Genomic DNA, 15,414 nt, shown 5'->3' with positions numbered 1-15,414 from the left:
GAATCAGCTGTAACTGACGGCACCTGTTGACATGTTCGCTCTCTCCATCTGCTGAGCGTTTGCCGGAGGCCCCCGCTGCACCCCTCCACACACACACACACACACACACACACACGCACACACACACACACACACACACACACACGCACACACACACACACACACACACACACACGCACACACACACACACACACACACACACACGCACACACACACACACACACACACACACACACCCCAGGTGCCTGATTCATTAAATGAAGAGAAAAGACGAATCAGAGAGTAAAATGCCGACACCTTCCTGCACCTGTCCCCTCAGTGGTGACATCAAAGAAAAAAGCTTCAAGACTTTTTGTGTCAAAAAGTCAAGAGTCTGATTGGAATTAAGCAACAACTTCTTTGTAATATCCAGATGTTTAAAATTTGGAGGCAGTGTGGTAAATACAAGCGTATTTTGAATATAAAACTGTCCTTTGGCTGTTTTTGTATCCCTGAAATTATTCTCTATGAACTATCAAAGCTGTGTTTCATTAAGCTTGAAATTAATAATCATTTTTTCGTCTAATTATGAAGTGTGAAAGCGAGGTGACACGGGTGTTTCACTTCAAATACTATGGGAGCTCATTGTAAAATGTCAGAGTGATATTTAAAGTCAGAGTCGGGGGCAAAAAGGGAAGGGAAATTCTTTACAACAAAGTGAACCAGCACTTTTCTCTCTCTCTCTCTCTCTCTCTCTCTCTGGTGTTTTTGGCATGAGAAGACTCAAGATGAAGCTGGATTATCTACTGTACATAAAGAGTCCTGAAGGGAAGGCCGTCACTTTCATCTCTCCACTTTAGAATACGGTGTAGGCCGCCGACTATCTGTCGAGCTGCTCGACCTTTGACCCTTAGCGGGATCTGCCAGCGGAGATGGTGCCATGGCGGGCAGCTTCCTGCCAGTGAGACCCATGTGCCGTGGAACCCGTCTCGGTGCCGTGGTGATCTTGGACTGGGTTTTCTTGAGCGGAGCAGGGGTCGTGATGTGTCTCGCGGCATTGCCTGACGTGGCGGACGCCTTGCCTGAGCCTTGTTTAGCACCGCGAGTGGCGTTTGCCGCTACAGAAGCCGTTAATGTCTCCAGGAGCTGAGAGGCTGATCCGAAGCGGATGTGCTCCTCCGTCTCAGCCGCCTCGGTGAACAAGGATAGAGCTCCGCTGCGCTTGCTGCAGGACTCGCAGCACAGTTTGTTGTACCCTGGAATCGAGCAGTACCGTGCGAGGACCTCCATTTGGCAGAAGATGGATTTGTCCCCGTTACAGGGCTCATCTGAAAGTTGAAGAGCATACAGTGTGAGCTCAGTGCGTGCCACAGAGCTGAAAAGTGAATAGTGGTGAGACGTAGCCTTGGACAGGGATCTCAAAAGATGAGTGGAAGTAGATGGACTGCAGAGCACTGAGGCATTGATTTTAATCAGAGACTGACAGCTGAGGGTTTATGTTATGAAAACAACTGTAGCCACAGCAAAGTGAGCAGTGAAGTCTGTTGGACAAAAGCTGTGACCGACTTTTAAAGTACAACATACTAATTCTAAATGGGTTTTGAGTTAGCCCCAGTCCGTGCCTCACATATTATCTTTAGCCTTACATTCCAGTCACAGTGGTAGCCTAAGTGTTTGTTTCTCCAAAAGACAAATAAAACAAAACAAACAGAAAATCAATCTTATAAAGATTTACAGCTGTTCTGCAGAAATTTCCAGAATCCTCAAAGACTCGTAACCATCTGGATGAAAAAATGTGTCCGCTGTGTAATAAAGATTTTTAACCAGTTTCATAAGTGGAGACTCTAATCTTAATCCCAACAAAGATGGTGTGTGGTGGCTACAATCTTTTCACTGACTCAAATGGAAAGCTAATACATGAGAGGCACAGACTGGGACTAGTTTTGAATATGTAGCTTGATCACACTGGGAAAGTGTCCAACTTAAATCTGTTCGTATTCATACTGAAAAATGCTTGATTTTTTTGTGTGTGTGGTTGATGGACACTGTTATCCATGCAAGACACAGAGGAGAAGAAATTTGAGGGAAATTTATCTGCAAACATAAAAACACACAAACCATTCACTTCCATACATTTTGCTTTCTCTAGCATGGCATGATCCATTACAACATTGGTGCATATGGCACCTTTATCTATTGTACACTAACCTCCGACCCACTTTACTATGACAATTCATATATTGTACATACTGTATACTTAGTAAAAAATTGTAATTAATAATAGAGTGCTGCAGGAAAGAGTCATAAAAACTGGAAATTAGTTGCATTTGAACACTTCCACTTCCCTCATCCTGAAGTCTCTGGGTTTTTAGATAGATGACTGAAAGAAGGTCTGTGGTTAACACAAGGAAATTTCCATGTTTTATTCTGCAACATAAAATACGTCAGTAAATACCACGGTCGGTTTTTCTTTAAGCTTTTATGTGTCTTAAAAAAAGGCGGTTGCTAACAAGTGGCTAAATGAGGCTACAGAGGTTGTCGGGGATGTTAAACGTCATCACACTGAACATGAAAGCAGATCTACTCACCAGTCCACCTTTACAGCCTCGTTGGGTTTATACTTCACTAAGCTCGTAGGAGGAAAGGCTTTTCAGAGCTAAATCAAACTATAAGTTGAAAGTTTAGCGGTGTAGTTTGTTTATAGCCGAACATTAGCTTTTTACTTCTGGTGATTGTATTTACGCTTCAAAAATCAATAAAATAATAAAAGTGATTTTCATTTGTGAAATCATTATCTTGAACAAAATGTGTAAGAACTTTTGTTGGTCACAAATGTTATTTTCTGCAGTAATCCAAAATCCCATGTACAACTTCCATTGGCTTTTTAAAATATGTCATCCCTGCAGCGCTCTATTAGCAATTCAATAGTTTTTCGGCTTTCATCAAAACCTCTTTGTCCACCCTCTTTAAACTCGAAACAAACCTGAACCTGCCCTGAATGTAGAACATATTGTAACATCTTCCTGAGTTTCAGCCTTTTGTACATTCACTCCTCATATCAATCGTTTCAAAGTCCTGCATCTCTCTGAATTCACTTTAATCATTATTCTGTGCTCATTCAGAGTGACATATTGATTGACTCTTTAAACCCTTGTACTGCAGCTGCATGTACTGTAAATCAATATTAGATCAGAACAGTATAAGCATTCATGTTCTCCCCTGCTGAACAGAAAATGTGTATTACTGGCATCTTCATCCTGGTTTATCCCTCTGTCTCAGCTGCAAATATCACCTTGGCATTTATGTTTTAATAAATGAGTTCATAAAAGCACTCGGTATACGTCGACCTTTAAGAGTGATGTACAGTGTGGCTGAGACCACTTAGACTTTTGGACCTGACTCTACTTTAACTGACATAGTTAATAAAAAAGATTAACACAGGAAAATGTCACATTTTATTTCCTGTCAGTATTCAATAATGTATCATCATTAGATGAGACTGACAGGAACACAACCACTACACAACAAACATGTCTCCTAGTCAGGTATGATTCGTCACTCTGCTGGACCAAAGCTTGAGTTCAACTTCTCATTTATAAATAAGAGGAAGATTTTGTTACTTCTTCTTTCAGATAGTTTCATAGTCTTGCTTGCTTTCTCCAAGTAGGGTCCAGGGACCCACAGGGAGGAGGCTCCTATTGGTCCCCAGCAAAAAGGGGAATAATTTATTTTGACTATATTTCTATCCATAAGTAACACAATGACAGAAGGTATGAATATTTTGGTTTTGGGTTTAAACACTTTCTGTAATAAAACATCTAAAAGCAAAAAATCTTATCAGATGGGGGTCGCTGGTCTACGCTGCTGAATATTGTACAAACAGTGCAGTAGTTTTGAAAAAGTTTTTCATGTAGTTTTCTTCCTTCCAGGTCACCATTGTTTTCTATTCATTTCTGTGGACAATCAAAACAATTGGGAGACTTGAAACCTGCTTGAGCCCCTATATAATCCATCAGTGAGAAAGTCTATATTATTTTTGTATTGTTGTGAGGCCGGTGAAGACTTTTCCCTGAGCCTGGAGATGAGCTGTATTTACTATCCAACAATAATGGAACTTTGAAACAAAGAATGCAGACTAGATATTCACTGTGATGAATTACACTTACAACTGCTAATTGGTAATAATGCCATACGGGAATTAATTGGAATCAATGACTGCCTGCAAGGTTGGACGATTTGTAGTGAAGGAGGTGAAACCAGCAAAAATGGCTCCTTAATGGCTTGTGTTTGAAACGCAATGACAATCATTGCCTGGAGGACTTGTTACTGGCTTTTATTCTAAAGGAGGCAAAATGTGTTAAATTAGCTTAAAAAGAAACTGCAGCTGAACACTATGATGAACTATGTGTTTGGCTAGAATAGGCATTCACTTTCCTTTGGTTCTTAATAAATGACATGCTCACCATGGCAGGGTCCAGGTCTGCATGGTCTCACAGTCTCAGGTTTTTCTCCATTACACTGATCTCCGATCCGACAAGTGACCAAACGCCTCTCCATCCCCTCCCCACAGGTCACAGAGCACTGTGGGAGAGAGCAAACAGTGAAATCACTCACACACAGCAAAACAAGACAATTTTTGGAGGGCAGAGCTGGAACGAGTTCAGGCAGGTCACACGGGCAACAGCAAATCTCAGTGTGGAGATTCCTCTGAAAATACACAGGAGAATCTGTGAGGAATAAAGTCACCACCAAAACAAAGTCTGCTGGATATTGGGAGGCTTGCGTTGCTGTTGGTTACAGTGGCAATACTTTGTTTTCACTCGGCACAGCGTGTTTACAGTGTCTCGATTGAATTTCTGAGCTGGGCTGAAGAGTTTGTGGAAGAGGAGGCATCTCTTCTTTTTATTGTTTGTGCTGAAGAACAACTTTGATTAGAGGCTCCAATATTGGTTCCAATATATTTTTTGTAAAGTCATTGTAAAACTCAAAACAGTTGAGGGACTATCAGGCCCTTGAACTGTGAATAGGTTTTTATGAATTCACTGAAATCTAAAGCGCTCTGCACAATTCTTTAAATTGGTTTTTGCATAGAAATATATATTTTTCTTTCATATCTCCATCCAGCAGCTTCAAAATACACATAATGATAGTCATGTGGTGGCCAAGATTTGTGCCATGATTTAAGTGAGTCAGGCTCATTACCACTGAGAAATGTCAATTTAACGTGACTTTTTGATTGACTGTGTGACTCCTCCCCAAAATTTTGACAAATTCTAGTCAGTGGTTTCTGAGATATCCTGTAACTATTAGACAAAAAAATGAATAAACTTAACACCCAGGGATGAAAACCGAGTCTCCATGATGGATGTAAAGGGGTCAGTTTGCCTCCAACTAAGTGACTGTTGCATCATTAAACAGCGTCTGAAATCCCCAACCCCGGCACCTCTCTGACATTCAGGACTGAGGAACTATATCCAATATTTTTCATAACTTTTCAAAATTAGCAATCTGACAATGACGCCCACTAACCAGTTATGTGGGGGTGAGAAAGTGAACGTCTCCCTTTTTTATTTTTCATACAACTTCTTCTGTTACTTCTTTGTGCACAAATTAGTGCAACAACCATTAAACCTTTGAGGAGGCAGTTGTTGAATCGCCTCTCTAAGCCAGCAGGCTTTTCAAGTGCGATCTTCTCATAGCAGGAATGAACACTTTTGCCTTCAGACGTGATGGGACAACACTTTCTACAAACTAATTTGTTAAAAGTACACCTTGGCCTAATCTAGAAACAGAAAAAAGATTACATGAAACCTTGAATCAAGTGGGCGTATGTGCTGTGTAAACCCTCAAACAACAATCAGTGGATGGATGAAGCCGAAGCAGCAAGCAAACCATTAATCTTTGGTGGCTTGATCCCCTGATGTGACCCTGGCGATCCCCTGCTGAGACAATCTGTTTACTCCTGAATGAGACAACTACTGAGAGCTGTAGCCCAAATGTTCTCAATGAAAACTTTAAACAAACTGGTTGTAAAACAGTAATTAAAACTTTTATTTTACTATGTCTAATGAAAAATCTCCCAGTTTCAGTGACTATAATCCTAAAAATATAATGTTAGGAGTCATGTATTATTATGAATACATACAACTATTGCTATCATACAACTACTATTGCTGAGTGCTCAAATATGCATATATACATGAATATAAGGAGCTGTATTCCAATAAGGAGGCAGACCATGTTATCAAAAAATCTGAACCCATCTCACATAAATCAACTGCTGACATGAAGAATTGCATCTTATTAGCCTTTATCTCTGCTCCACCACTCAGCTGAACTCCTGATTAATTAGAGCTCCAGCAGCTTCCTGTTGCTTCTAATTCTTCTTCTTCTTCTCTAAAAGTGTTTGTGCCGCAAAAACCTCGAGACCAGGAAACACTATGCTGTCTTGGGATATTCTGCCACTAGGGGCGCCTCAATTGCAAAGAGTTTATATCTCATAATTGGCTGCATGGACTCTGTTCAAAATTCAGTTAGCACAAACTTGGATCAGTCCATGCATAAAATTTGGAAATGATTGATTAAAGTGCGCGTGCCTTATTATTACAAAAATCTCAATTTCTTCACATTTCAAAACTTCCAAACTTCAAGAACATTGAAATCATCCACACGTCTCCAGTGGTGAAATTTTTTCAGCACATCTGCTGAATTGTGACAAATGTTGTCTATATTTTTCCAAATATACAAAATCAATTAACATCTACATCTTCATATTTCTTCATTCTAAAGCTACCAAAATTGACAGACATTCTCCAGATGGTAGACATCAAGTGTTTCAAACAGTGTCTGGACCAGTGAAAAGATGATGTTTCAGTGATATTTATCATCTTGCTGTAAATTGTACAGCGTTGGATTCAAAGTCGCCAAAATATTTGATGTTAAACGGTGTGAGTGTGTTTTAAGGTGAAACAGACAAAAATCTCTCAGTTCTGCCCATGTGATGTCATTTCCTCAGCTTGTGATAAGGTGAGTGCAGCTCATGTTTTTCCAGTGGCGCAGTCAATAAGTCGCCTTCTCTGGAGATGCAAAGGTCAGGTGATCGAAACCCCAGATAACCAATGTCCTACTGTGGCAAAAATGCAGCAATTCATGCATATGTTATCCAAACACATGAGATCTGCTTGGACCCCAACAATTCAAGCGTGCGGCTGCTCTAGTTGGCTTTTCAAATGGAGGAACTAAAACATGTGTTCAGATGAGATGTAACACTGCTCTAAGTTATATATATATATATATATATATATCAGATGCCTCATGTTTTATTTTTGTACATGACCTCATCAAGTTCAGAAATCACAGCTGTCTTGTACTTTAAAGCTGCTGCTGTATCAGCCCCAATCTATGGGAAAATGCTGGTAGCAAGAAAGCTGACATCAGTCAATCGGAAGGAATAATAACATTAAAAAGAAAATCCAAAGAAGAACTGAATTTAACCTCTAAAAATGTGCTCAGCTGTACAAACCTCTGACCAGGCTCCGGTCCTCCACTGAGCAGGACATGGGACTCTGTTACACGGCCTCCGGCTCTCTGGCTTCTCGCCGCTGCAGTATTTGCTGTGGACAGAGCGGTTGGTGCTGTCATGGAGCAACTGTACGCAGCGAACGGTCCGGATCTGAAAGCCCAGGCTGCTGCAGGTTTTGGTACAATACTCCCACTCCTCTGAGACCCACCTGCACAAATAAACACGAGGAGATTACTGAGGATATACAGGAGGTACCAGAACAACACACTCCATTACAAGTAGAAGTCAAATAGCTATTTCAAATATCAAAAGTACAACATTAAGTAAAATAAAGTGGCTTCAGAAAATATTCAGAACCCTTCACTTTTTCCACTTTGCCCATTAATCTACACTAAATGACCAATAATGACAAAGTGATTTTTTTGGACAGAACAGAAAAGGTCATTCGATGATTAACGGGGCAGGAACCAACAAAAAACTAAAATATTCTACACAAATCTGTATTTATTTATACTTTTCTCTACTCTTTTATTATTGAATAATTTTACCTGTTTGAGTTTAAATGAAACAGTCATATACATGTGGAGGTGGAATCCCTCTTTGGTGGAAATATTTAAGCCAAATATTTGTTTAAGCTCTGATAATGTCTTGTATTATATAAACTCATCATATTATTTTTTAGACACCTGTATACACTCATTTACTTTTGTTCTATTCAGTTTGATGGTTGATGGTTTCAACAAACATGTGAAAAAAGTTCTGTATAAATTACAGATCAAAGCCCTGACAGTATCTGTGGACCTGCAGTCACGGTTGTGGAGGCTGTGAATAACATGGGAATGTTATTATTCTGAATAAAAGCAGACACAATTGAAAGAGATGAATCTCTGCATGTCATTTCTTTCTTCTGCAGAACTGAGAATGGAATTCAAAAGCAGGTGTGAATGGCCTAGAGAACACAACTCACTGATTTGGATAGAAAATTAGTTTTCACTTACGTTGCCTTGTCATCAGAAGGTTGTATTGCCAACTACACACCCTCTCACTTCAGTTAATTGGCCTGAGGGGATTCAATGTGTGTGTGGGCGTGTGTATGTTTGCATGTGTGAGACAGTATTAATATTTAACAGAGGATAATGAAATGGAGTGCAGGTAATGAAGAATTCATTGAATATATTATTTGAGGCTCAATAACCCTCAAAATTCTTTCAACATGCAGCTAGATTTTTTTTAAAAACCTAGTTTACTTAAATTACATAATGTCTCATCTTATCATTGGTGATATCTGGTCATACAGAATAATTTGTTAGTCTCAGCCACTGAAACCTGTGGACAATTTCACACAACTTCTACTTTTTGAAAGAAAATAGTTCCAGTTGAAAACTGTTGCCAGCAAGTATCTCAGGGAAACTGGTCTGGACACACAGCTGAAAGTTTATTAGGTACACCTAGCGCAAACTAATCCACACAGTCTACTATAACGTTTACCGTCATGAAGGTTATAATGTTCAGTCCTTCTTGAAATTGTTTTAGAGAGGTGTTACACTCATGTAAAAACACCAAGTGTGAAAAATACCTGAAAAATATTTCTTTATTTTCTCCTCCAAATACGTTTGGCTAACATAATTTATGCATTCATAAAACATGTGATAGTCTGTTTGTGTTTCTTGTCCTGTCATTTGTTTTTGATGTTTTGATGATGTTATTAGTACCAATTAATAATAATTATTATTACCTGGATTTCTGCGATTCACACACACACACACACACCGACATAAAACATTCAGAAGCTGCAGTCTCTCAGAAGTAGATGAAGAAAACAAATCGAACATCTCGATAAGACTAACACGCCCATCTTCAGACGTGTGACAATTAAAAGGAAAAACCTGAAAAATGAGTGGAGAAACAGGATGACAATACTCCCATCCACAGGGCGCATCGTCACCACATCTCAATCGTATTGATCCCCCTGATGGGAGATTTTGGATCGACGTGTCACATCGAAAGCGCTCTGAACCACCACCATCATCAAAACACCAAATGAGGGAACATCTTTTGGAGGAATGGTGTTCATCCTCCAGCAGAGTTCAGAGACTCGGAGAATCAATGCCCAGGAGCATTCAATCTGTTCTGGTGGCCCAGACCTTACTGAGAAACTTAGATGGGTTTTTCCTTTGATTTGTCACCTGCCTGAACATGAAGTTTTCAGTGCTGCTGGATTTCAGTCTGAAAACTGTCAAAGGCACTTAGAGCCATCATGTTGTGAGGAAATCTTTCAACTATTGTGGCGAGTTATTGCAGAAGCTTATACAAAGTTTTACTTGTTTTTGATTCATTTGAATTATTGTAACAACCTTTTAATGTGTTTCACAGTAATTAAAATCCCTTTATCCACACAGCTTACACAGGTGCAATATTCAATTCCTCATCAATGCCTATTGAGATTTTCTGAACAGGCTGTAGATGTTTGTGAGAGTTTCTTTCACAATTTGTGACAATCTGTCCCTAACGAAGCTCTGAAAATACTCGCAACTTTTTCATTTTATTTCTCTACATTCTTGATCAGTACTGTATTCTCTCTTATCTCTTCACAGCGGCACTGTCCCAGATTTCCCCCTTGACATTTCTTATCTCCTCTGTCCAAGTGTTCTTAAGTTCGGCTGAAATCTCTGTCCTCTTCCTGAGCTAATGGAAGGAGAGAGGAGTAAAGTTATGGAACAAGGCAGGGAGTCTAACTATGAAAAGAAAAAAAAAATCTGGCCAACTTTTGAGGGAATTAATTTGTCTTTTCAAAGGTCTGCCTCCTCACACTGACCAACTCAGACACCAAACTACAGAGAGTCAAAGAAACAGCAGAAAAAAACCCTAGAAAGCAGACAGAGAGCACATACCTCCACCCAGGAAATCCTCCGTATCTTTCATTTAATTTCAATAACAGAGAATGTTTAGGGATCACCAAAGTTCCTACATAAGATCCTGAGGTGGACATGAGTGTCTATAACAAATTTCCTGGAAATCCATCCCATAGTTGTTGAGACATTTCACTCAAAACCAAAAATCCACCACCACAGGAAAAGCATACCAAAAGCAAACCATAGGGCGTTTCTCAGAATAGAGTATGCCACGTTCAAACTCGGCACATTCAACTCTGGAGTCTAAACTCCCCCGGATATGGAGGACTACTTGTAATTGGAACAGGAGCGTGCTTGCTCTGGTGATGACACCTCAACACAGATGTGCCTGATTCACTGTGAAATTATCTCAACTACATAAACAGGTTTTTTCCAGGAAAAATAAAAATAAAATCCAATCTGTATATAAAAAAATAGACCAAATCTTAATATAGACCACTCTGTTAACTGTTTATTTTTATTTAAATGTGGAGATATTTGTACATATAAGAACCCATGAGTCTTCAGAGTCAGTACTGTTGGTAAAGTGTCCAATAAAAAGTATTTATTACACTTTCAACTTTACCATCAAACATCTATTTCAACTCTGAGAACAACCCTCAGGACTTATCTTGCAAAAAGGAATTACGACTTATACTAAAACACCACAGAAAACAGAGCCCACGGTAAATTACCGAGATAAGACTGTTGACCTGGGATGACGAGGGACATTCACCTTGGGAGCCGGACTGTGAGCTGCTGAAATGACCAGCTGGTCTCACCTGCCTCATATCTCCAAAACCAGTGGAGCAAATTTCCAGATAGACTAGAATGGTTGAACTTTTCCTTCTCACCTGAACAAATGTCAATATATATGATATAAAAGTGACATACTGTCATAACAATCCTACAGCAAAAAGTAAAACAGCTTTGAGTTGAGTCCTCAATAAACACTTCCAATCATTTGATCTGTCCTCGCCTAGATGAAGACTTTGAACTGGAACAGTACTTGAGCTGTGACTGATGACGTTTCACAAGTTCACAAGAACACCAGCACAGACGCCCATGAATGTCCATCAGGTAGATGTCGAGGTATTTAACTGAATGAGTGATGAGTCTGAATCGTTGGCGGTGCTATAAGAAAAGTCAGGGGATCGGCAAAGTCTGTTGGATTCAGCCACTAGGGCCCACGCATGTCTGTACAACATTTCATGGAAAATCCATCCATTAGTTCCCGAAATATAACTCGGAGTCACAGTGTTAGCATTGCTCAAAAGCAAAAGAGTCTCAAGAACACTATTTTTCCTAAACTATCTTTTCAAAACACCCACTCCTGACATATTTATTTTATTTTTTCATAGGAATTTCTGTGAGCTTGAAATGTCCATGAAATGAATAAGCACTTAAGAATATAATACAAACTGTTTCCTAAACAACCAGAGAGTGAATGTTTCATCTAGCATCAGATCTCTCTAGTTTCTTTGGTTTAAAGCCAAACACAACAGCTGGCAGGTAAACATTAGCTTACTGCGAGGTCTTCAGTGGGTTACATTGCATCATCTCTGAGTATTGAAGTTGGCCAGTAATCTAAAAAGCCGCCTCGTGCAGCTTTGAGATTTGGACGGATGATTTTTGGCTGCGGTTTTTTGAGGACAGCTGCTGTTAAAACGTCTCTCTCATCTTGGTGTTTTACAGCCTCCGACACTAATCGGCTTATATGCATCCTTCACCTCTTTCAAACCATTTCTTTCACCTGCAGGCCTTTTCTGTCATGACCCTGCATTCAGACTCCATCCCCCCAGCCAACATATTAATCTCCTCAGAACTTCTTTTTGCAAGCTCAATGCAGCTGAGGTGTCTTTTCACTCACACTATACTGTCTCTAACCCCCGCTGTCATCGTTTTGTCATCATCCGTCTGATGCCAATTGCTCTGTCACTTTTGTATTGTTTTTATTTTTATATTTCATTTTTATTGTTGCTTCTTCTTAATGTGTTTGTACTCTGTACGGTGTCCTTGAGTGCCAAGAAAGGCGCCTTTAAATAAAATGTATTATTATTATTATTATTATTATTATTATTATTATTATTATTATCATTTTAACCATTTAAAATCATCCCTTGTGACACAACTCGTTGCTCTCCTAACAAGTCACACTGAGAGGATGTATTGATAAACGGATGACCTGGAGATTTAAGGCTTTGCAGTATAACATCGTCCCTGTGTGAGCCCTATAGAGGTTTATCAACTTTGGCTCTGTCTCTGAAGGTTTGAGCCAATCTTGGAACAAACTGAAGCAGTAAAACAAACATTGAGAGATAAGTACAATTTCAGATTAACACTGCTGCTCAAATGCAGTGCAGTGGAAGGGAATAGCTGCTGTAATCTGTGGTAAAGATGTGAAGCTTTTACCAGCTGGTAATTCAAGGTAAAGGTAAAAACATTGGTTACAGTTACAGCTTCTGTTTTCTAAGATTATTGTCATTATTATTATTATCATTATTATTATTATTATTACAAATTCAAGCAACAAACAACAAATATTCCGTCTCCCCAGAATCAATTCTCATCAGGGTATTTATATTATTATTATTTATCCCAAGTAATGAAGCACTTTGATGGTTAGCAGCTCTTCAGGGGAACACCATCAACATTCCTATTTCAGCAGCACACAACATATGTGCATCATCTTCTGAGTTTGTTGTTTTGACGATAAAAATGTTGAAAGGTCACTCCAACAATTTTTATGTGTGATGATTAGTTTACTTGTGAAAATGCTGTTGAATTGCATTACAGCAATGACAGGATCCAGAGTTGATTCAGATTCTTCTCTGGCGCCTGTGCAACAATCAATCACTTCAGTTTTAATAACCTCTGGAAGAGCACAGCTGTTAGCGGCGACGTTGTTAGCTCCAACTTCAAAAAAGTGTCCGAAAAAACAATCCTCGCTGTCAACCGCTTCCCTATTCAATGAGATCCGTCATTTTTATAAGCTTCTGAGACTTGAAAATGACGACTGGAACAACATCACTTGGGCAATGAACTACTTTACTGTATGTCATTATAGTGGCAACGGGAGAAAATACCAGTCCTGTCAGGGTTGAGTATGTAAATTGCCTGTGTAACACTAAAGAGCCCGCTATTATCTCTATACATGGGTAAAAGTCAAGATATCCCGACCTCTGCTGCTTTAATTCTAATCATCTGAACTTCTGCACACCTGAATCACAATGGTGAAATCAGATGGTGATCAATCATGCTGATTGGCTGAAGGTAGCCAACTGACTTGTGTGAGATTGTGTTGGAAAAATGAATCCGACTTGCAGCCACTGAATTATGGCACCTTACAGTTAACAGTCTGTTGCAGAGCGGTGACAGTAATAGAAAAATAAATGGTTGGTTTAACATTTTAAAACCAAGCTGTGGAAATAAAATCACGTGTTTCTTGTATGATACTGACTGTGTTACTAGAAATGAACGTGCTCTTGTTGTTCACTGAAGAAGCCCACTGTTCTCTGTTCACTATTCAAGAGCTGCACGTGGTTTTGGTCTTTATGTATCTTAGGACATAAATGCACATGGCAGACTTCATGCCTACATGTTTGCTATTGGTTATTGTCATGAGCTGATATGTAATCAGCCAATCTGTTTCCATTTCTTGGTTCTATAAAGAGGTTAGCCTGACTCTGTATTGTTGGGGCAGGGAATGATTTGTGTGAGGCCTGTTCTCTTATTGATAAGTAATTATTTTTCCATTAGTCTTCAGGTCACTGAAGGTCACTCAATCAGTGTCTGTGCTTTTATTTCTGTGTGTGTATCCAGTGTTTTAACAGAAAAACCACAACAGCAAAGTTTTCTTACAGTTACACAATGTGATGTTGAAGATTTATGTGAATTACCTCATTATATGATTTTTTTTGTGAAAATGTGTAGGAGGAAAATATGAATATGAATTTTCCAACATGAGATATTTACCCCACTGTTTATACTGTGGTGCCTGTCCCTTTTATATCTCTAGGTTTACACCATTGTGGGCAGGACTCCCTAATGGTCATTCGATTTTTATGTGACTTTGCATCAGTATGACGTAGTACTTTAATTTGTCAGATATTTAATTAGCTGGTTATTGTGTTCCCTCATAGCTTCTCAACTCATGTTCCAGAAAATTGATTGTATCATGACACATGTCCATATTGAGGGTTTTATCCATACTGCTGCAGTCTATTTAGATCTGTGAAGAGCAAATAAATCCAGGACAAGAAATGAGCAGCTAATTTAAATGTAACTAACGCTGAGAGAGGCCACTTTGATCCTATTCAACACTTGTGAAGTTGCGCACTTGTGTACTCACTGAGGCTGTGTGCAGTCCTGAAGGTTACACATTCTGCGGATGGGTTTCGGCTTCTTGCTGGCGTCGCAGTATCCTCGATGAACCATCTTGGTGTCTCCTTTCTTTCGACAGCCGTACTTGGTGTACTGAAACCCTGTGAAAGTGGTGAAGGTTTTTCACCATGCAATATTTTACAATGCATAAAAGGGACAGAAATACTTTACATTTTGATGTTTGACCACCAAATTCTAATCAGTTCATCCTTGAGTCCGAGTGAATGTTTTGTGCCAAATTTAAAGAAATTCCCTCAAGGTGTTACGGCCAGTGGACCTTTGCTGCAACACAATGGAAATCATCCAGCAAGAAGCTGAACTGGCCAATTAAATACTAATTTACCTGCCAATTTTCACAATAAAAGATAAGTACTCACAGTAAAATAAATGACTATGCATTTCCTGTTTATTCTTCAATGTCCTGATCCAAACTGACCTTTTCTAGACAGTATTAGTTCATCTTACAGGTACCTGAAATATTGTGCTCCCACTAATGCATCTTATTGCAATTTTTATTATGTATTATTATTATTATTATTATTATTTTTATGCTTATTCTGCTTTTTACACAGGTCTGATCTTGGTGAAAATGCCCATGAAAAAGCACTGTGGTAAGGATATGTTTGAGGAACTGAGGT

At 39.2% G+C, this 15,414-nt stretch overlaps 1 protein-coding gene across 1 annotated transcript in view; it reads right to left on the bottom strand.

Moving 5' to 3' along the window:
* Positions 1–531: 531 nt before the first annotated feature.
* Positions 532–15,414, bottom strand: part of adamts3 (ADAM metallopeptidase with thrombospondin type 1 motif 3) — a 136,763-nt gene continuing 121,880 nt past the window's right edge. Inside the window, exons 19-22 of the mRNA XM_022765727.1 lie at positions 14,745–14,877; positions 7,503–7,710; positions 4,444–4,561; positions 532–1,308 (exon numbers count right to left, since the gene is read on the bottom strand). Of these exons, the coding sequence (XP_022621448.1) occupies positions 824–1,308; positions 4,444–4,561; positions 7,503–7,710; positions 14,745–14,877 (944 nt within the window). The 3' untranslated portion in view covers positions 532–823. The remainder of the gene's footprint in view (positions 1,309–4,443; positions 4,562–7,502; positions 7,711–14,744; positions 14,878–15,414) is intronic.

Source organism: Seriola dumerili, unplaced genomic scaffold (genome assembly GCF_002260705.1).
Source record: "Seriola dumerili isolate Sdu_G_001 unplaced genomic scaffold, Sdu_1.0 BDQW01000733.1, whole genome shotgun sequence".
Classification (NCBI taxonomy): domain Eukaryota; kingdom Metazoa; phylum Chordata; class Actinopteri; order Carangiformes; family Carangidae; genus Seriola; species Seriola dumerili.
The sequence above is the reverse complement of the archived record's forward strand: the minus strand, read 5'-3'. Positions and strand labels throughout refer to the sequence as shown.